Below are 20715 nucleotides of genomic sequence, written 5' to 3' on the forward strand. Positions count from 1 at the left end.
ACTAGATCTAGCTAAGGTTCCGACATCTGGTGGATTAATTTGTCCTACGAGCTGTTTATATTTACAAGACGTTGTGGACAGCGTTTGCACATCTGTGGATTAACCCCATCGATGTGGATTACCACCATAATCTGTGGAGATTTTAGGCGTCCTCCCTATCTGACCGGTGGGGGGTGACCCTGGTCAGCGCCAACTGTTTCAATTGTCCCGAACTCCATTTCCCTCACTGTTGATTAGTAATACTCAGGGGTTAATGGTAACTCCAAAACCGCTGAAGTTAATATTGTGAAAATATCACCTGTAGACCAATTAATATAAAAAATATAACCTTTTTTCTTCTGAGACAAAATGATATTATTAATTATTAACTTAATATTAGTTAATACGATATTATTTTTTTCAAAGATTGCGCAATCGGCTTAAATTCACAACCAGATGTCGTTAACGCTCGACTACCGTCTTACCCCGCACAAAGCGCCCAGGCGTACTAAAAAATATTATGATGTGGTTTAGAACAGTGTGTAACCTCGATTACAACGTAAAGTAGAATACAAGGACACACCGCGGGAAGGGTTCTATTAAATTAATGAACTCTAAGCCAATGCTTTTAGAACGACTCTAATACATGAAGAAATCTACTCTCCACCAATTCTTTTATTGTAGTTGAGACCATCAACGCTCAACTGCTCATTCTAAATATATCTGAGAAGCTTTGACATATCTTTTGTGTGCGGGGCATTACATGTACCTCTTCCCTGATGGGTCTGTAACAGGTTGATGACGTGGTCTACCGAAGATCTTCCGGAAGAGTGTACGTTGGCACGTAGCCAGCTTCAACGTGGAAAGGGTGTGACCAAAGGGTGGAAGGAGCCCAACGGATTCAACGGACACACGGTTAGGACGGAGATCGCAGACGGCGAGCCGTCGCGACCGGTGGCGTTAGACGGCAGGAAGAGCAAGGAGGTGGGTACTCCGGAATTTGCAAAGGATGGGACAGGTAGATCGAGGAGTGTGACGAGAGACGAAAGACGGTCGAGGGCTGGAAGTACAGTCAGCGACAAGACAAAGACGAACGAAAGGGCTGTTGGGGCACAGAGTGTGGCTGACAGAACGTACGGGGTTGTGGTGAACGCACTGCAGTACCGTGAAACGAAGGACAAGTAGGATCCAAGGAGGAGAACGTACGGACAAGCGGAGCGACGTACGGTGAGACCAGACAGGGGAAGTAGAGTACCTGAGTTCGCTGTGGTGGCCGCGCACGAGTAGGGTAGGCGCCGTGGGCGTACGCCCAAGTGGCTTGGAGATTGAGCGTGATCTGGATCGCATCGGGACGTCACGGTGCTTCGGCGAGGACGTGGGTGATCTGACTGGAGACTATCTGTTCAGGGACGAAGAAGGAAGAACGAAAACGAAGAACGAATCTCTATTAGCTTACGTAAGGTTAGCTAAGGAGAAGGAATACAAAAAGTAGGAGCCAAAGGTTCCGGCACAGGGCTCAGTGGAGCATCTGCTGGCCAGTGACGTCTTCGAGTACTATCAAGTAACAACTACGGACTAGAGACAGACAGCGCAGCAGGCACATAAACTAAGCGATTTGCCCAGCGAGTCGGGCAGGAGGAATAGCAACTCGTTACATGGTGGTCATACAGGGGCTATCTCAGAGCAACGAAGAGAGTTCAGAAAGACAGGAAAGCAAACGGGCTAGTGGTTACGCTGGGTTACGAAGGTTACGGGGTACGAAAATGGTTACTGCTGCGACAGTCACTACTCTAAGTAAGAAAGCGCAGAAGGCGCGGCGAGTCAGGAAGGCCGGCGAAGAAAGTTCACTCAGCAGCACGGACTCCGAGTCTGGGCGTCCGGTGACGAGGAGCCAAGGCGTACGGAAGGTGGCCGTCCCGGTATCCCCACGAAAGAGAGTGGACAAGCGGCAAGCAGCCGAGCAAGCGGTGGAACAGGCGGAAGCGAAGCCGGTGAAGATCAAACGGAGAGCGTCGGCGAATCAGCAGCGATAGGCCTCGAAGAATAAGGATGCCAAGGAACTCGGACGGGTCATAGCCACTGATGAGAAGGACTGCACGCGGAGCCGCGAAGCGGAGAAGAGTGGTGAAGACGCGGCAGGAATGCAAAGTAAGGATACGATGGGCATGGCAGCCACAATGCAGCGACTGACGAGGGCAGTAGCCGAGCTACAAGCGTCAACCAAGGAGGTCCATGGAGCTGACAAGGAAGGACGACATGGACATGCACGTGGGAAGTACCGACGCCGTGCACAGAGAGTGCGTCGTGTGCCCAGTGATGATGGAGAGCCCGATGAACAAAGCAATGATGAGGACCAACATGGTGCTGAATTGATGGCCAGTACCGCCGTGAGTGGCGGCACTGCACCAAACAACCACGTGGACATGACAGCGATGGCGTCCGCCATTCAGACGTTGACGATCGTGGTCGCGAAGCTGCAGCCTGCTCCTTCGAGAACCCAGAGGTTCCAAGCTGGTCGACGGGTATTGCGACGCAGTGGATCACGTGCTGGTGAAGCGCGTCACAAGGGTGATAGTGGAGACAGTGGTTCGTCGGACTGGAGTACTCCTGATGACAACGATAGTGGAGTCGACTACAGCGGGGTGAATCCAGATGGCGACGGCAGTAGCGGAGACGACAGTAGCGAGCCGAGTGAAAGTTCTAGCGCCTCCAGTGATGGGTCAGCCGAGTCTGATGAGCAACGAGGGCGTCAGGAAAGCCGACGACGACATGGAAGGCATGGGCGACATGTACGAGGAGAACGACGGAGGCGTCAAGTCCAACGGGGACGACATGGAGACGATGAAAGACAATCCCGTCGCAGGAGCGTGAAGGACCTAGTGTTGCCGACCTTCACCCCCTCGCCAAAGGTCTCTGTCTCGACGTGGATAGACAGGGTGGACTTAGCCTTGAAGAGAGCCGCTAAGTCTGGACGTGGGAAATGGTCAGACCATGCGTTGTATTTTATCTTTGGAAACAAACTTATGGACAATACCGCACGCTGGTGGGTGAATATGGATCGACGATTGCCATCACGTGACCGGACATGGGCCTACTTAAAGAAAGCACTTTTACGACGCTATGGTGAGAGACTGGATAAATCGGCAGCAGAATGGCGTGTGAACATGCGCAGGATGATGCCTGGAGAGACGTACTCTGATTTCGCGGCAGCATTGCGAGATGTGGTTGGTCGTAACAAAGTCAGTGAACGCATTCTATTGGCGCAGTTTTACAGAAACCTGGATAAGACTACGAAGAAATTGGTGAAACAACGACCGAAGCCTGCAACCTTGAAAGAGGCTGTAGATAAAGCCAATGAAATCGACGATCCCATGGATAATGTGGCGCAGGGCATGCTGAACATAGGACAGCCGTGGGCCATAGCCCCAAGTCCTTATCTGGTACCAGTTGGTGGCACAACCGGCCAAACGTTAGTGATTCCGGGGATTGGCGGAACAGGATTGCCAGCAGAGTTGCAAGTCGCGAATGAAGGTGGAATGACAGCTGCGGAGGAAGAGCATGGCACATTAGCCCTCTTTACGAGCCCACAAGGCGTATGGAACGAGTATTCAGGCACGTGGGATGTGCCATCGGGTCGCATATGGAACGGCAAGTTCTGGTATGAATCCAAGAAAGCCAGCCGGAAACGCTCTGTCGAGAATGCAGCCAGAAGCTCACGGAAAGAAACAAAGAAGCCAGCGAAGGCGCAGAAGACGAGAGTGAACCGCCGACATCGAGCAGCGACGAGTCAGATGTGAAACCGCAGCGCAAGAAACAGAAAGCCGTTGTACGACAAGCAGCAGTACCTCGACAAGAGCAACGAAGTGGTAGTACACAGCCACCAGGGAAGCCAAGAGTACCGCAGAATCCACAAGCATGCTGGAAGTGTGGCAAGAGTGGACACTGGGCAGCACAGTGCCCAACGGGACCCAAATGCTACGCATGTAATCAGTACGGTCATATGGCCAAGGAATGCACCGATGCCGAAGCTAAGGCCAAGAACGAGGAGAATCTACGGAAGCGTAAGACCGACGACAAGGTGGCGGGAAACGCGAAACCGGCGCAGTAGAGGGGTTACGGCGACCGGAGAATAACGACCCCCGGCTGATGATGAGTGCAGATGGCTAAGGTAGTGCGACAAGAGCTCAAGGAATGACGATAAACACCAACGTGACAACGGAGTCAGCGGAGATGAAGCAAAACGGGATACAGCAAGGAAGGTCGACCGAGTGTGAAGTTCGACAGCAGAACCGGAAGTTAAAGGAAGACCAAAGATCGGGAGACGCCACTAACGGAAATGACATACAAGAGGTAACGAAGCCGATGGCAACAAGTGGCGCGAACTCGCTGGAGGAAATGTGGCAGTGTATGGCTACCGAGGCAGCCGGGAAGGACAGTGAGCGGGCAGCTTGCTATGTAGCAACAGTACGTCCAGCGATGACGGACATGCGGTATGCATGCTTGGACGCTACGCGACCGAAAGACGGCGTCGAGAAAGTTGGCTCCGACAACAATGTGCGTGGATCTGAGGAAGGCGTCGGCATGGAGACCGATCTGACACCTGAGAATCTGGAGTATGGCACGGGTGATGACGATAAAGTGAGCAAAGACATCGCCAGGGTGCGGGTGGCCAGGAAATCGGCCTGTAATCAGAAGAAACGACAGCGAGTGAAGCGTGCGTTGGAGAAGCGACGTACCGCCGACCAAGAGAACAAACGGCAACAAGCCAATAAAGTTGAACTACAGCAAGACCGCCAACGACAAGTCGAAGACGCAGTTCAACAACTGGAGGAACGTCGACAAGGACGGAATGAAGAGGGCGAACCAGGTAGAGGCGGACGAGCACGAGTTAGCCTCGTACAACGATGCAGTACCGAAGGAGCCGAAAGCAAGGTATCTGACGTGGAAGCTAACGACGGACTACCTACAGCACGAATGAAGGTCGACGATGTAACAAAGTACGTGAAGCTTGACAGTGGAGCCAGGTTCACAATCGCTGGCACGAGTTGGGTGAAGTACGGAGACAGAGTGTCGTGCTCAGCACCAGTGGATTATGTCGAAGGAATAGGAGGATTCCTACTAGACGTTCTAGGAGTATGGCGTTTCCAGTTGGAGAACGTGTTTGGCGACACCGTGTGCGTGGATGCATGCATAGTCAAGGGTTGCTATAACGAATTCCTAGTTGGTGTGGACTTCATGAACGATCACGGCGCTGTTATGGATTTTCGGACCAATGAGCTGAAATATAAGAAGGACGTTCGGTAGTAATACCGTTCAAGACTAGTGACGCTGCAAAAGGTGTGAAGGTTGCGGCAGTGCGCATGGCGCGAAAAACCCAAGTTCGTGGAGGTACAGTAATGCCCATAGAGATTGCGGTGACAGGCGAGGATGGGGAGAAAGGCATCTTCATACCCACAGTTCGTCTGGGATCCATCTTGTTGGCTACGACAGTGACGGAAGTACGAGACGGAAAGGCAGTGGTGCCCGCCATTAATGCAAGTGGTGGTAGGGTCAAGCTTCCTTCAAAGAAAGAATTAGGGACGTGGATTCCTATCGAGGAAAATGTGGAAGTCCTCGAAATGAATGGCGTCTTACAACGCGATCAATTGCTGGGATGGTTGCGTGAATTGGGAGATGGAGAGACTCCGTTGGAAAATGAGGACGAGCTACAAATAGGCATCGAAGACGAAGGCGGGCGAGAGCTCATGAAACGTTTGTTGAGGGTATATAGAAAACAAGTAGCGGACAAAGGTGACTGCCCACCTGCTACTACACTCGACGTGGGGCATCAAATAGAGACGGGCGACGAGGCCCCTATTCTGTTAAAACGCAGACGACTTGCACAAATGGAAGACACTGTGGTCGAGACGAATGTCAAGAAGATGTTGGGTGCAGGCGTAATTGAAGAAGGTAACGGCGCTTGGGGGTTTCCTGTAGTGCTGGTAAGAAAGAAAGACGGCGAGATTCGCTTTTGTGTGGACTATCGAGCTCTGAACAAAATAACGAGGAAGGATGTCTACCCCTTACCAAGAATTGATGAAACCTTGGAAGCATTGGGTGGAGCAGTCTTATTTACGACTCTAGATTTAAGATCTGGGTACTGGCAAATTCGAGTGGCAGCTAAAGACAAAGAGAAGACTGCTTTTACGACAAAACAAGGCCTATATCAGTTTGTTAGAATGCCTTTTGGGCTTACGAATGCTCCATCAACGTTCCAGAGAATGATGAATAGTGTTCTACGAGGTCTGGCGTGGATCACCTGCTTAGTCTACCTGGATGACATCGTAATCTACACTCGCGGTGGGTCGAACGGCATGTGTTGGGAGTCGCTTGTGTATTGAAGTGTTTGGCAGCCGCTGGGCCTACACTACGACTAAAGAAATGCCGATTCGCGACTGAAAGTATGGAGTACCTGAGACACGAACTCAGTTCTAAAGGCGTTCGACCACTCGATAGGTTGGTGACTGCGGTACGGGAATTTCCACGACCTACTGATGCTGTGGAAGTTAAACGTTTCGTACATCTTGCTGGTTATTATAGACGATTTGTGGAAGGGTTTGGCGCATTGATGGCTCCAATGACCAAGCTTCTGCGAAAAGATGCTGAATGGGAGTGGACGGAGGCGCAAGAAGCAGCATTTGAGCATGTTAAAGTCGTTTTAACTCGCAAGCCGCTGCTGGCTTACCCGAATTTTCGACTACCGTTTAGAGTGGTTACTGATGCTAGCAAGGTTGGTCTCGGCGCATGCCTTACGCAAGATCAAGGCAAGGGCTGGCAACCAGTGGCATTTGCAAGTAAAGTGAATAGCAACACGGAAGCAAATTATGGAATCACAGAACTGGAGTGTCTTGCAGTAGTTTGGTCGATCAAGTTGTTTAGACCTTACCTCTATGGAAGACGATTTGTGATCGTCACCGATCATGCAGCACTCAAATGGTTAATGACAAGCACAAACCTAACCGGAAAATTGCATCGCTGGGCTCTTACGCTCCAAGAGTACGATTTTGAGGTGGAATATCGTCCTGGCAATACCAACGTGGTAGCAGATGCGCTATCTCGCGCTCCGGTAAACGTGTTGGCAGCAGCTGGTCGGAAGAGACGAGGACGACGACGCACATTCAGTGAAAGGCACTCTGATTTTCACAAGATGCGGAGTAAGGACGGTAACAGGAAGCAATATAACGACGGCGCTAGAGGCACAACTGAAGAAGGCGCGAACGATGCCGAGGTGACCGTGGCACCACCGATCAACATGGATGGGACACGAACGATGGCTCACGACGGCGAGGCAACAGGCCAAGACTCGACGAAAGTACGGCCAGAACTGATGGCAACGGCGAAGATTGTGGCACCACTGAGGGCCTCGAGACAGCCAGTGCCGCCGGATTCGTCAAGACCGATGACAAGAGCGAACAGAAGGCGTCAGGAGGACGTAGAGCGCAATGCACGCGAAAAGATGACAGCCGAGGACAAGAACGTCGATGAAGCGACGACGGCGGGCAAGACCTCATGCGTGGACGACGTCACAGAAGATTTGGACGACAGTAACGAAAGACAGAACGAGTTGAGCAGGACGGCCGAGACCAAGGACGACAAAAACACGAAGAAGCCAAAACGACGTGCTACGTGGGCTATGGACGATGTCGAGAGTAGGACGAACATGACGGCAACGGAAGGCGAGAAGGTGATGCCGCCAGTCGGGGCACCACGACGAACGGCAGTGAGCAACCATCGGAATCGTGTTCGGACTGAAGAAGGCGAGTTACGTGAGCAACCAGAACTTACCGAGTCTGCTGTACATGCAGGACACACACTACAGCAAGAACGAGGACGACCGAGTAATACACGTAGCGAGTATCGTGGTGTTACGAACAATGACACGAGAACGAAGAACCAAACGTCGGGAGTCGGTGAGAGACCTAAACCAGTTGAGCAACGCCAAGAACGAAGGGCAGGACAAGCAAAGGGAGATGAACGGCAACACGAAGAAGTCACGACTCTTCAGCTCACGGATACGATGATCAGTGAAGCTCAAGGCCGGAGTCGATTAGTCCAGAAGCTACTGGAGGCTGGGATGCATAAGGGCATGAAGATTGAAACGGAGTACGGGTTGGCACTTATCGAGACTGCTAACGGAAGGCGAGTCGTACTACCGCCTGAATTATGGTCTCTAGTGTTCAAAGACTGTCATGATTCTGTATGGTCAGGGCATTTACGAGCCCCACATACATATGCACGCATAGCTCAACTCTATTGGTGGCCAAACTTACAAAGAGAAGGTAAACGGTGGGTGGCCGGGTGCCAGGAGTGTGGAAGCCGTAAAGCACGACCGAGAGAAGTGGTACCGACATTACGAAGTCTACGCGGTGGAGAAGTTGGAGACCGCTGGGCGTTAGACGTCGCAGGACCTCTTCCACAGACAGGAGGTGGACAACGATATGTTATCGCTGCAGTTGAGTACGTTACGAGATACGCGGTTGCAGCGGCAGTGGAGCAGCACACGGCGGAAAATGTGGCAAACTTTATTATGAAAAACATAGTACTACGGTTTGGTGTATTCCGCGAGCTACTCACTGATGGCGCTCCCGAACTAACCGGTATCGTGATTGAGAAGTTGATTACGATGCTTCAGGCGCAGCAGATTAATCCAGTTCCTTATCGTCCTCAGATGATTGGTCTTGTGGAGAGATTTCATAGGACTTGGAAGGACTGCATCGCGACCTACATGCATAGTGAAGACCAGAATGACTGGGACACCTGGCTAGACTTTGCAGTATATGCGTACAATTCAGGCAAGCATTCGACAGTTGCGCTGTCACCAAATGAACTGATGATGGGGCGTAGATTACGAGCACCCAACGAGTTACTACGCTGCGCCAATGTGACTGAAGCAGGAAAGTTGTCCGAGTATCATGCACGTCTGTTGAGCGCGATGAAGATCAGTCATGAGTGTGCAGAGCAGGCTCGCCAGAAGGAGCAAGCGCGGCAAGCTCGGTACTACAACCGACGTGCCAGAATGACGAGGGTGTTCTCGACAGGTGACAGAGTCTGGATGTATCGACCACCTCGTGGGACGAAAACTACGAAGTTAGTTCATGCGTGGATTGGACCCCTCCGAATCATCGAGCCAGCAGGCTACGACAATTATGTTGTGCGACGTGAAGATCAGAACGAGGAACCGGAGGAATTTATAGCCCATGTAAGTTTCCTCACTACTTATCATTCAAAAGTCGAGTTACTACAACGAGCAGCAGCTGATCTACAAGCACAGTTGGAATATGAAGAGCAACACGCTGATGACACGCCGGCAGGCACGTTTGCGAGAGCAACGACGGCTCCAGTGCAAGCAGCCTCAGCTCCGGCAGGCTCAAAGCGAAGTCGAACAGTGGCAGGAACGGATGTGTGGGGAGAGTCGGGTGGCAAGTTGGTGGAAATACGACGACGACGTAGACGAAACAAAGCAGGGCAATATGTGCTTGAGTTCGAACTTCAACCAGTTGGACGAGAGTGTCGAGAGACAACTGGCGATAGCGGTACCCGATGGGTGTCGATCACCGAGTACGACAAATACTTTTATGACGGTAGAGTCGTGGAAGACTCTACGAGTGAAGAAGGCGTGTAACAGGTTGATGACGTGGTCTACCGAAGATCTTCCGGAAGAGTGTACGTTGGCACGTAGCCAGCTTCAACGTGGAAAGGGTGTGACCAAAGGGCGGAAGGAGCCCAACGGATTCAACGGACACACGGTTAGGACGGAGATCGCAGACGGCGAGCCGTCGCGACCGGTGGCGTTAGACGGCAGGAAGAGCAAGGAGGTGGGTACTCCGGAATTTGCAAAGGATGGGACAGGTAGATCGAGGAGTGTGACGAGAGACGAAAGACGGTCGAGGGCTGGAAGTACAGTCAGCAACAAGACAAAGACGAACGAAAGGGCTGTTGGGGCACAGAGTGTGGCTGACAGAACGTACGGGGTTGTGGTGGACGCACTGCAGTACCGTGAAACGAAGGACAAGTAGGATCCAAGGAGGAGAACGTACGGACAAGCGGAGCGACGTACGGTGAGACCAGACAGGGGAAGTAGAGTACCTGAGTTCGCTGTGGTGGCCGCGCACGAGTAGGGTAGGCGCCGTGGGCGTACGCCCAAGTGGCTTGGAGATTGAGCGTGATCTGGATCGCATCGGGACGTCACGGTGCTTCGGCGAGGACGTGGGTGATCTGACTGGAGACTATCTGTTCAGGGACGAAGAAGGAAGAACGAAAACGAAGAACGAATCTCTATTAGCTTACGTAAGGTTAGCTAAGGAGAAGGAATACAAAAAGTAGGAGCCAAAGGTTCCGGCACAGGGCTCAGTGGAGCATCTGCTGGCCAGTGACGTCTTCGAGTACTATCAAGTAACAACTACGGACTAGGGACAGACAGCGCAGCAGGCACATAAACTATACGATTTGCCCAGCGAGTCGGGCAGGAGGAATAGCAACTCGTTACAGGTCCTCAATTGACACATCCAGAATCGATCCATGGATGCCAATCCATGCTTCGACCAATTGATCCGTCAGCACATAATAAAGTGACGTGCATGCATATATATTTGTAGCTGTATAATCTCCACCTGACCTGTGCGTTCTTCAAAGTTAAGAAGTTTGTTCGTAGAATAGCGTCTAGGCACTCAAAACGAATAAAGCGCTCACTGGGCGCTATATTTTATTAGTATGCCTGGGCGCTCTGTGCGGGGTAAGACGGTAGCTGAAGTAATACTAATCGACAGTGAGGGAGATGGAGTCCGGGACAATTGTGAGAGTGACGGCAAGGTTGGCGTCGTGTATTGGCACTGCTGAGCGCATTAATACAGCGTTACATAATGCAAGTTTATTAGACGCACGACGTGGACGAGGAGAACAAGAACAAATACCTTGATTTCGCTCTATCGACATTAAACACCTGCAAGCGCTTGCAGTTTTCCATTTCGATCGCCTTTGTCTGTGTCACAGAGAGATACTAGAGCAATTACTCGTCAGTCTTAAAGCCTAGTGCTGTTCTAGAATACTGACCGAAAGAGTTCTTTTGTGAGCCCTCAATTCACTCAGCAGGGTAAGGTGGCAACAAAACATACTTAAGGTGGGAAATATTAAAACATATCATCTGTTATCTAATATTTTCCAAATCTTCGAGTTTATTTTAAAATAAAATGCTGCCTTAAAAATGAGTTCCAATAGTATTTAAAATCGAAAATAGTACTATCACTCTAAAAAATATGATATGATATTTGGTTACCGTTAGCCCTGCAAATGATTGATGTATTAATATCGATAATGCATTCTTTGAATAACATAATATCGTTTTAACAAATACTAAATTGATTTTAAATAATATCATTTTAGTCTGAGAAGAAAATATTAGGTGATTTTTTTTATATTTGCTGGTCTAACTCCAAGACCATTAAGCCCTGCCCGCAAGACCGAAACAAGGTTGGGCAGTGCTATAAAAATGCTGCAGATGATCAGCTTATCCTATGTCTCCGTCAGATGGACACGTCAAGCGTGGTGCAGACAAGCTAATGTTAATGGCAGCTTAGGTGTTACTTATACTACCTAAACGAAGCTTGCTTCCCATCTAGTGATTCAACTAACGCCATCATGGAGCTCCTCGCACTATTAATAGGCGTAGCTTCCCATCTAACAATTTAACTAACGCCATATCACCTACCTAAGTCCGTTAAGGTAGTCCAGGAGACCGTGAAGCTTGACAAATATAGCACGAACGCTCCGCGTCCACTATGACCAAACTTCATTCCTGACAAGAGGAACTTCCTGTGGCAGCAGAGAAAAAGCTTGTGTTCAATGGCTGCGTCAGCCCCTCCGCATTTCTACTCAAGCTGTTCTCTGGTACTCGATTGAGGGTACTTCATTAGCTTGACCTCTATGTCCGGGTGGTCAGCGAGCATGAAGATGACCACGTACCGGTACAGCGTTCACGCATTCCAAATCGGTTTGCGGACCAGCTCGTTTTTTTTTAATATTTACATCTGGAAATTGATAAACTAATTGGAGTTGTGAGATAAAAAGCGAAGCTCTGGCGATGACATTGTTGACCATGCGACGTGATAGAATCACGAGGTTTAGATCCTTGGAAAACGTCTTTGCCAGGGGCACGTTTAAGGTACTAGACTGGAGGGGCTTCAAAAGCGCGCACTTGAACATATTTTTCTTCTGGACGGGTCCAACTCTTATCAAACTTTAACAAAACGTCGCGATCCTCAATGTGGCCCAGCTTGAAGTTCAGATACTGAGACGGCTTGACCACAAAATAGATCACCACTTGTTTTATCTTCATTCTAGCCATTTCTAGTTTGAGAAGCACTTCGTACAAGAAGCGCATCTTGAAATCGTGTTTTTCAGATCGCGTGACTTGGATAAAGATGACCTTGCCTTTGTCCTTGTCAAAATGCACCGCATCGTAGCCTCCTTGGTTCCACGCCATCGGCTGCAACCAACTCCCGTCGCCTTTAATTTTTCCATCTGATAGCACTTTAAATCGTTTCTTCGGATCGAAACGAAGAACATTTGCTTGAGGCAGGACGTCTCCGACTTCGTGGTCGCCGAATAATTTCACTGCACGCTTTGGAACAGATGCCAAAAACAGCCACTCGAAGAGGTGGTCATCCACCGCAGAGTTGTTTGACCCATTAAGACGAGCCGCCAACTGCACAATGGTTTGCTCGTCACATTCTTCCGCAAAGAGAAAGGCCGCACACGAGCTCACGGGGAACCGAGCGTTACCATCGCCGTCAGGTTGCATCCCGTAAAGCCTGTCGATTGGATCGGTGTGCCAATAGCCACCGCAGTATTTGACAAGATCTGACTTGTTCGCGGCAGATTGAACCCCGGTTTTCAGACAGTCCATCACTTCAATCGTGGGGTATTGAAACATGAACCGACATGATCCGCCAGCATAGTAGAACTTCAAATCAAGCGCATAATGCTTCTTGTCCTCCTCACTCCATTCTGCTTCGAAACCGTCGTCCTCATTCACTGCGTTGGGACTTGTTGCGTCCAACTTTGACGCGATCTTGTCATAAAAAGTCTGATCGGCGATGGCTGCGAGATAATTGTCCTTCGTCCATGAATACAAGAAGAACACTTGAATATTGGCATGACGATCGTCCTCCAGGTTTCTCTTACCAAGTGAGGACATTGAAGAGCAAACCACAAGCCTCTCGTTTTTCTTGTCGAGAAGCGTAAAGACGCGTTTGAAAAACTTTGCGTGCGTAGTCGTAGCCTTGTAGCCATCTAAACAAATAAAGAGCTTTTTGCCTGCGACTCGAGGCAGCTCAAAACTTGATAAACCAGCAATGTCCCAGTATTCCTTCGTTCCCAACGCCAGACAAGAGTCCAAATTTTGACTTAAATGAATCCAGACGACGTTCCATTCCTGATGATCCAAAGAGGCCACAAAACTTAGCATAGCCACAGATTTGCCTATGCCAGGTGGTCCAACAATGAATCCTCTTGCATTCTTAGCAATGACTTCATTTTGCACAAAGCCCCACAGATCGAGCACTTCACGACGACAATACAGCATCAAGTCTTCCGAGACTCTGTAACCACACTTCTCGAGAAATGCAGCTGGCAGCGTCACATATTGCACCCCTTGGATTTTAATCTGAGGCACATCTTCGACCTTCTCAATTCGCGGCACACTTCCCGTATGTTGTCGCTTGTTTGGCAAAATATCAGCTGCGGATGGAAGTTCCACCAGCACATGAATCGCTTCCTCTCCGACTCTGAAGGGAGAGGGACTCCGGGAGTCCGAGGTCAAAATCTGGTCCAAACAGCCCCACCTTGTTGAGCTTCCATGACGGACGCATCTCCTTGTAATCATTGCTGATACTGCCTCGCAGGATTTTTTTCACATTACGGTCGTCCTTCAACCACGTGCCATCCGCTTTCCGCGCCAAATACAGCGTCAATGCGGCTGGGAAAACCTCAACGCGGTTGCTGACGACTCTGTATCTACTTGCAATCTTCTCCTGCAGCGCCTCCACGTCTGCATTGTGATCGATGTTGACGGAGAAGACGCTCCCTTCGCCGTACACACCACAGCGAAGATTCATGTTCGCGTGGAAAATTCTTGACTGAGAAACAACAAACATTCATGCACCCCACAGCGGATTTCTAGCCAATCCAATCACACCAGTCACCCTATTAATAACTACCGCATAACCCCGTTTTCTCCAAAGCAAACAGCTATTTTAGCCTATCACAATCCTTTCTATTCTTAATTAGAGAGCGAAGAATTCTCGAGATGAATCCCAAATCATGACTCCCTATTTCTTTTCCGGACCCGACAAGAAACTACTGTATACATGTACCTTTAGATAGAAGATGTTAATAAAGTGGTACACATAAAATACGTGACGTGATGCAGATTTTTTTTTTGTTGAAGTTATCGTGATGAAAGCAGGCGCTGCGGAATGGCGTACGGAGACACTTTAGGCGGCGACACTTTAACAGGGGAAACAGAGCGTATTTCGTTGTTGTTGCTCTCCATGATCGGTCGTGGAGAGTGATTTGGCCGCTGTGCAACGAGAGTTGGAGATTTTGGGATCGCTGGTGAGCGCCTCGAGTGACGTACGAGTTCCTCACTGGCACTTTGTGCGTCAGATGAAGCTGCTACTGTTTCTTGTAGATGCGGTTGGCGTGAATAAGGACGGGTAGCTGAAAATTCTGTTGAGCTAACCGGTGTTTCCTTGGATGGGGGCATCTCAGTGTTGTAAGGTAATAGCTTTGTGCGGTAACCACCTCCAACACGTTTGATGGACATCTGCCTTCGAGGCCTTTGCGCCACAGTGAGTTTAGGTGGCGGAGGCTGTGGAACTACTCGCTGAGTGTTGGACGCTGACTCTATTGGCAGAATGCTTGACGAGGACGTGGAGTTAGTTGGGAATGGACTCGCGCTTTCTTCTTCATCCGAGAAAAGGAGATCCAAACTGATCCCTCGTCTTAATGCATCGTCAATAACCTTCTCGTCAACGGTAAGATCGTTTTGTGACGCTCGTTCATCTGTCCTTGTGTCCTCCTTATCCTCTTCGCTTTTACTTTCACTTCCATCCTCGTCCTCGTCATCCTCGACACACGCAGCGAGTGCGGCTTGCTGACGCGCTTCCTGGGCGACTTTCAGGCGTTTACGCGCTTGTCGCTGAAGAACTGTAGCAGCTGAGTACATCTCACGCTCACGGCATTCTTCTTCTTCTCTAGCTCGGCGTTCACGCTTCAGTGCTAACTGTTGTCGAGCCACATACCCCTGCATTGCACGCTGCAGCATCGACGCAGCCTCATGGGTTTCCCGTACTTGCCTCAGCACTCTAGCCACCCGCCGTGCTAGGGCACCTCGAATCACCCTTTGTACCGTTATTGCAGCAGCAGTCTCTCGAGCACGTTCATCTACTCGCTTTGCTGCCTGAAGCATTAGCCAAATCCGACGCTGGCGAGCTGCGTCACGCTGCATTCTTCTCTGCTTCCGCTTCGCTTCATCCTCAAGTAGATAATGCTCTCTAGCTCGCAGTTTGTCGAGCTTGTCCTCTAACAATTGTGCACGTTGAGCCGTGCGCTCCACCACGCGCGGGTAGTTCTCCAGCGACCCGTTCTCATACATGATTTCGTGAAACTGCGATGTGAACTTGACGCTGCGTGGATGAGAGAGCACGTCTATGGCTCGGTGAGAGTCAATCTGAACACCAACGTTTCCAGGCCGAGCAGTCAGCAGCAATGGTAGCTTAAAATTGGAAGAAGCTGAAGACAAAGAGCCTGAAAAGCTCGCAGCGCGAACTTCATCTCGCTTTGCCATGAGAAATCCACCGTAGCAATGAGCACACGAGATGATAAAAAGGTTGCGAGTCAACTGCAGTGCTTTACACACCAACGCTTTATTTTTGTAAGCGTCCTCGCTTCACTAATTATACATGACGCGCTGTCTATCTTGCTAAAGCTTCACTGGCTTTTCATCGACCTCTTCGTCACCACTACTGTCGGCATCGCTCGACTCTTCTTCACTAGAAGATTCCTCGTCACTGTCGTCTGAGCTGGAAGAGGATTCATTTTCACTATCGTCGGCTTCAAACAGACTTCGTTCGAGCTCTTCTAAAGCCCAACCTGTTTCACTTTTCTTGAGTGAAGCTATGTGGGTATCCAGCTCTGCACTCACACGTCGAAGACGATCATCAGTGACGGACTGGACCCACACGCAGTAGTCCTGAATGTAGAGTGAGTTGAGTAGATACTGCGTCTCAGACTTCTCGACAATCCGGTACAGTGTTAGCAGTGCGCGAAGAACAACACGCTTCCCACGCTTCAAGATCTCGCTTGCTTCACGCACACAGCGCATGGCCAAGTCGTATTGCCGCAAGAACGGGAATGTGATCATTCGACGCACAGTCGAGCGTACGACAGCGCGCAAGTCTGCATTCGAGTCCAGCCACGACAGCGTCGGGCTGACAATGCTCACCGTCCACGTCGATTCCACTCCACTGTCACCCTGCGTAGTCAACTGCTCGTACACAAAACCAATAAGGATATCCACAAGACCCCCGACCACCAGTTTCTCTTCGGGGCTTCCTTCTGAGAGCAAAAACTCTTTACGAGGAAGGCGAAGCAACAATTCCTGCTCTGCGTCAGTAAACGTGACCGATGACTCCGAAGACGATGAGGTTGGAGGTTGAGATGCAGTGGGTTCCAGTGAAAAAGTGTGAATACTTTCGCTCACGCGGTCGACGTCCGAAACAACCTCGACAACCCGAGGCTTCGCCGTCTTCACTTTTAAAATATTATTTCGAGTCTCAGCGGGTGGTAAGATGGGATACTTTGTCCAGAAAGGTTCGTATGCCATGGCCAACTCGAAATACATATCGTCTCCCTGGTTTGCGAAGTCCATGAGGTATCGTTCGATGTCAAACATTTGCTCTTCAGCTTCTTCACGGAGGATACGTCGCTGTTCCGGTTGAATGTGTTCTGGGTCAGGTAGAGACAGAATCTCGCTCACCTCACCATGCCACACACGGAAAAAATCACTGTACGCGTTGTTGAATCCGTACGAGGGCGCAAGGTCAGTGACGCGCACGCCGATAGACTTGACGGCATCTTTGCCTGCGTCGATCTTAATCGAACTAACATTCTTCGGTGCTGAGGACTCGAGGCTTAGAAGCGACGAATCCGTCTGCACCTGTTCAGTTGAAGGAGCTACAGCTGCACTCTTGCTGGAAATCGAGATGCCATCGATCAACGCATTGAGCCTATCGTTTTCCTCCTGAAAACTCCCAATTGGCTCTGAACCCGATGAATCCAGAACTTCGATAAGCGGCGCTTTGCTGGTATCGAAACAAAACAAGCAGCAAGTTAAAACCATTGCAACTTTTTCCATACAACATAATTCCGACACACCGTTGCTTGTCGGACTTTACATCAATTGATGGCCGCTGCGGTTGCAGCAGCTTGGTCAACATGTCGAGGTCTGGGAATTCCTGGCCGGGCTCCTTCTTGGGTAGATGCACCACAATCGTTCCATTCTCCTGCACCACAACACTACGGTTAGCAACCTGCACCGCAATTGCATCAGCAATTATCAGAGCGTTATACCTTATTGGGGTCGTACACTGCCTTTGCCAGCTCGTCGTCCACCACCTCGTGTGGGAAGTGCAACTTGAGCAGGTACGGTTTACAGAAGAAAGTGAAGTCCGCGTTGTCCACATAGAACTCCATATCCGATACGCGCACAAAAGGCACATGCACATGCACAAACACCCACGCGGCGTCCTGCGTCACATGAAACCTGGGCGTCGCCACCATCGCTCTACCCGCGTCAATTTAAATTCAAAGATGGCTACAGCTCGCTACGCCAGTCACACTCACATTTGTGTTGGAAACGTAAATATATAGTACTGTGTTTACATCACTAAGTCCGATTCATGAATTCGCTTAGGTACGACACTTAGGATCGCAACTGGGGAGAAACAGAGGAGAATCTCGACGGCTTTACCGTAGTTTGTTTCAGTTGATCATGACGGCGGACGTAGCCATGACGTCGGCAGATGACAGCGCTGGTCTCACCAGCTACTACGAGCAGAAGATCGAGCACCTGGAGCTGACGGTGCGTGACGAGACGCAAAACCTGCGGCGTCTTCAGGCGCAGCGCAACGAGCTCAACTCAAAAGGTGAACTGGATACCTTTTTTGCCAATTCTTGATAAAAATTAAAGGTTCTTACCACTGTTGCTTCGATGAAGTCCGCTTGCTGCGTGAGGAGCTGCAACTGCTGCAGGAACCGGGCTCGTATGTGGGCGAAGTAGTGAAGCAAATGGGCAAGTCCAAGGTGCTCGTCAAGGTGAACCCAGAGGGCAAGTACGTGGTGGATGTGGACAAGACCATCGACATTGCCAAGTGCACACCCAACACGCGCGTGGCGCTACGCAATGACAGCTACGTGCTGCACAAGATCCTGCCCACGAAGGTGCGCATCAAGCAAAGTGCTTGGATCCCGAATTATTAATTATGTGAAACCGAGGATCTCTAACTTTATATGCATAGGTGGATCCGCTGGTGAGCCTGATGAAGGTGGAGAAGGTTCCCGACTCAACGTACGATATGATCGGCGGTCTGGACAAGCAGATCCGCGAGATTAAGGAGGTTATCGAGCTGCCTATCAAGCACCCGGAGCTTTTCGACGCTCTGGGTGTGGCCCAGCCCAAGGGTGTGTTGCTGTACGGACCTCCTGGTACAGGCAAGACGCTGCTGGCTCGTGCTGTGGCTCACCACACGGACTGTACTTTCATCCGTGTGTCGGGTGCAGAGCTGGTGCAGAAGTACATCGGTGAAGGCTCGCGTATGGTGCGCGAACTCTTCGTCATGGCCCGCGAGGCTTCCCCGTCCATTATCTTTATGGACGAAATCGATTCCATTGGTAGTTCCCGTATGGAAGGCGGCGGTGGCGACTCGGAAGTGCAGCGCACGATGCTGGAGCTGCTGAACCAGCTGGACGGCTTCGAGCCTGCGCAGAATATCAAGGTCATTATGGCTACGAACCGTATCGATATCCTGGACGCCGCGCTACTGCGTCCCGGGCGTATTGACAGGAAGATCGAGTTCCCGAACCCGACGGAAGGGGTGCGTTTTATTTGCTTTTATGCTGTTAAAAGTGGACGAGTTAGTAATGATATGTTGTGTATTTAGTCGCGTATTGATATCATGCGCATTCACTCGAGGAAGATGAACTTGCTGCGTGGCATTAACCTCAAGGTTATCGCCGAGAAGATGCCGACCTCTTCAGGTGCCGAGTGTAAGGCTGTGTGCACAGAAGCGGGTATGTTTGCTCTGCGTGAGCGTCGGATCCACGTGACGCAGGAAGACTTTGAGATGGCCGTGTCCAAGGTCATGAAGAAGGACTCGGAGCAGAACATGTCGATCAACAAGCTCTGGAAGTAAGCAGGCTAGCGGAGCGGTACTTTCCGAGAGGATAGGGTGTTCCCGTTAGCAAAAATCGAATGAGCCTTTGAATTGAACAAGTTTTTTGAGTTTATATTTTGTAAATCTCTATTGGGTGGCTTTGGGTGGCTCCCAGTTGTAATTGTCGAAGAGTTGGTAGTCCATCGGGATCTTGTCCGGGAACTTGACCATACTCTCAATACCACGAAGTGCCATGGACGTGAACTCGGAGTCGAAATTGGCGAATTGACCCGAGCGAGGACGAAGTGGAGGCGTCCGTAGACTTCGATTCAGTAGTTTAGTCCAGTCGATTTGGTGCTTGGCGAAGAACGGATGAAGTTTGACTGCAGTCGCGCCACCACCGGACGCTCGACGTGCTCCAAGACGCTCTCTCGGGTCTGTGCGTAGCAGACATTGCATCAAGTCACGAGCTTCGTCACTGATGGTTGGTGGGAAGTATACTGCGCCATCCATTATCATCGAGTAGAGCTGCGTCCTACTTGCGGCGTTGTAGAACGGAGGTTGTCCGGTCAACATCTCGTAGAGCATACAGCCAAGCGCCCAGAAATCGACCGTCTTGCCGTAGCCTCGACTGGATGAAGATGACGTCGACGATGATCGTTCACAGAGCGCAATTACTTCAGGAGCGATGTAGTCTTTCGACCCACAGAACGTCATGGCCAGAGTCCAGTCGTCGATTCCTGGTTTCGACAGTCCAAAGTCGGCAAGACGCACGTGTCCTTGTTGATCTAGTAGAATGTTCTCGGGTTTGAGATCGCGGTAGATGATGTCGTGGTGGTGCAAGTGCTCGAGTGCAAGGAGAACTTCAGCTAAGTAGAAGGCTGCGACGGGCTCGGTGAAGTGTCCACGTTGTGAGAGATGGAAGAAAAGCTCGCCACCTGGACAGTAGTCGAGCACGATGTGGAGATGGTCGATGGTCTGGAAACACGCATGGATTTTAACAATGAACGGATGATCGCGACAGCGAGTAAGGACGCTTTTCTCTGCTCGAGAGTGCTGGACCTGGTTCTGTGTTGCGATGGAGCGTTTGCTGAGTGTTTTGATAGCGACTAGCGAGCCAGAAGGCAAGTGTCGAGCCACCATGACATGTCCAAAGCCACCACGTCCGATGACTATGAGTGGTTCGTACTGACGCAGCATATAGCCACCACTGTAGCTCTCAGCTATACTCACAGCTATATTACTCGAATGTCCGTATGACTGAACG

At 50.4% G+C, this 20715-nt stretch overlaps 5 protein-coding genes and 1 pseudogene across 5 annotated transcripts; 3 read left to right on the forward strand and 3 right to left on the reverse strand.

Moving 5' to 3' along the window:
* Positions 1-777: 777 nt before the first annotated feature.
* Positions 778-1164, forward strand: PITG_00607 (uncharacterized protein; the record flags this gene model as incomplete). Its single annotated transcript, XM_002909143.1, has 2 exons — positions 778-963; positions 1141-1164. 2 exons carry the CDS (start codon positions 778-780, stop codon positions 1162-1164), a joined length of 210 nt encoding a protein of 69 aa, XP_002909189.1.
* A 578-nt stretch (positions 1165-1742) lies between these two features.
* On the forward strand, positions 1743-2850 carry PITG_00608 (uncharacterized protein; the record flags this gene model as incomplete). Its single annotated transcript, XM_002909144.1, has 4 exons — positions 1743-1970; positions 2182-2276; positions 2360-2565; positions 2645-2850. The coding sequence occupies 4 exons, from the start codon at positions 1743-1745 to the stop codon at positions 2848-2850; spliced, it is 735 nt and encodes a 244-aa protein (XP_002909190.1).
* Positions 2851-12220: 9370 nt separating this feature from the next.
* Positions 12221-14129, reverse strand: PITG_00611 (annotated as a pseudogene; the record flags this gene model as incomplete).
* Positions 14130-15137: 1008 nt separating this feature from the next.
* PITG_00612 (uncharacterized protein) lies at positions 15138-15862 on the reverse strand (the record flags this gene model as incomplete). Its single annotated transcript, XM_002909145.1, has 2 exons — positions 15138-15181; positions 15247-15862. 2 exons carry the CDS (start codon positions 15860-15862, stop codon positions 15138-15140), a joined length of 660 nt encoding a protein of 219 aa, XP_002909191.1.
* A 2143-nt stretch (positions 15863-18005) lies between these two features.
* PITG_00613 (26S protease regulatory subunit 8) lies at positions 18006-19563 on the forward strand (the record flags this gene model as incomplete). Its single annotated transcript, XM_002909146.1, has 4 exons — positions 18006-18221; positions 18293-18516; positions 18594-19169; positions 19236-19563. The coding sequence occupies 4 exons, from the start codon at positions 18068-18070 to the stop codon at positions 19485-19487; spliced, it is 1206 nt and encodes a 401-aa protein (XP_002909192.1).
* Positions 19564-19595: 32 nt separating this feature from the next.
* PITG_00614 (protein kinase) lies at positions 19596-20165 on the reverse strand (the record flags this gene model as incomplete). The annotated part of the gene is made up of 1 exon (XM_002909147.1): positions 19596-20165. The coding sequence occupies one exon, from the start codon at positions 20163-20165 to the stop codon at positions 19596-19598; it is 570 nt and encodes a 189-aa protein (XP_002909193.1).
* Positions 20166-20715: the final 550 nt, after the last annotated feature.

The sequence above is a fragment of the Phytophthora infestans genome, genomic scaffold, assembly GCF_000142945.1.
Source record: "Phytophthora infestans T30-4 supercont1.1 genomic scaffold, whole genome shotgun sequence".
Taxonomy (NCBI): domain Eukaryota; phylum Oomycota; class Peronosporomycetes; order Peronosporales; family Peronosporaceae; genus Phytophthora; species Phytophthora infestans.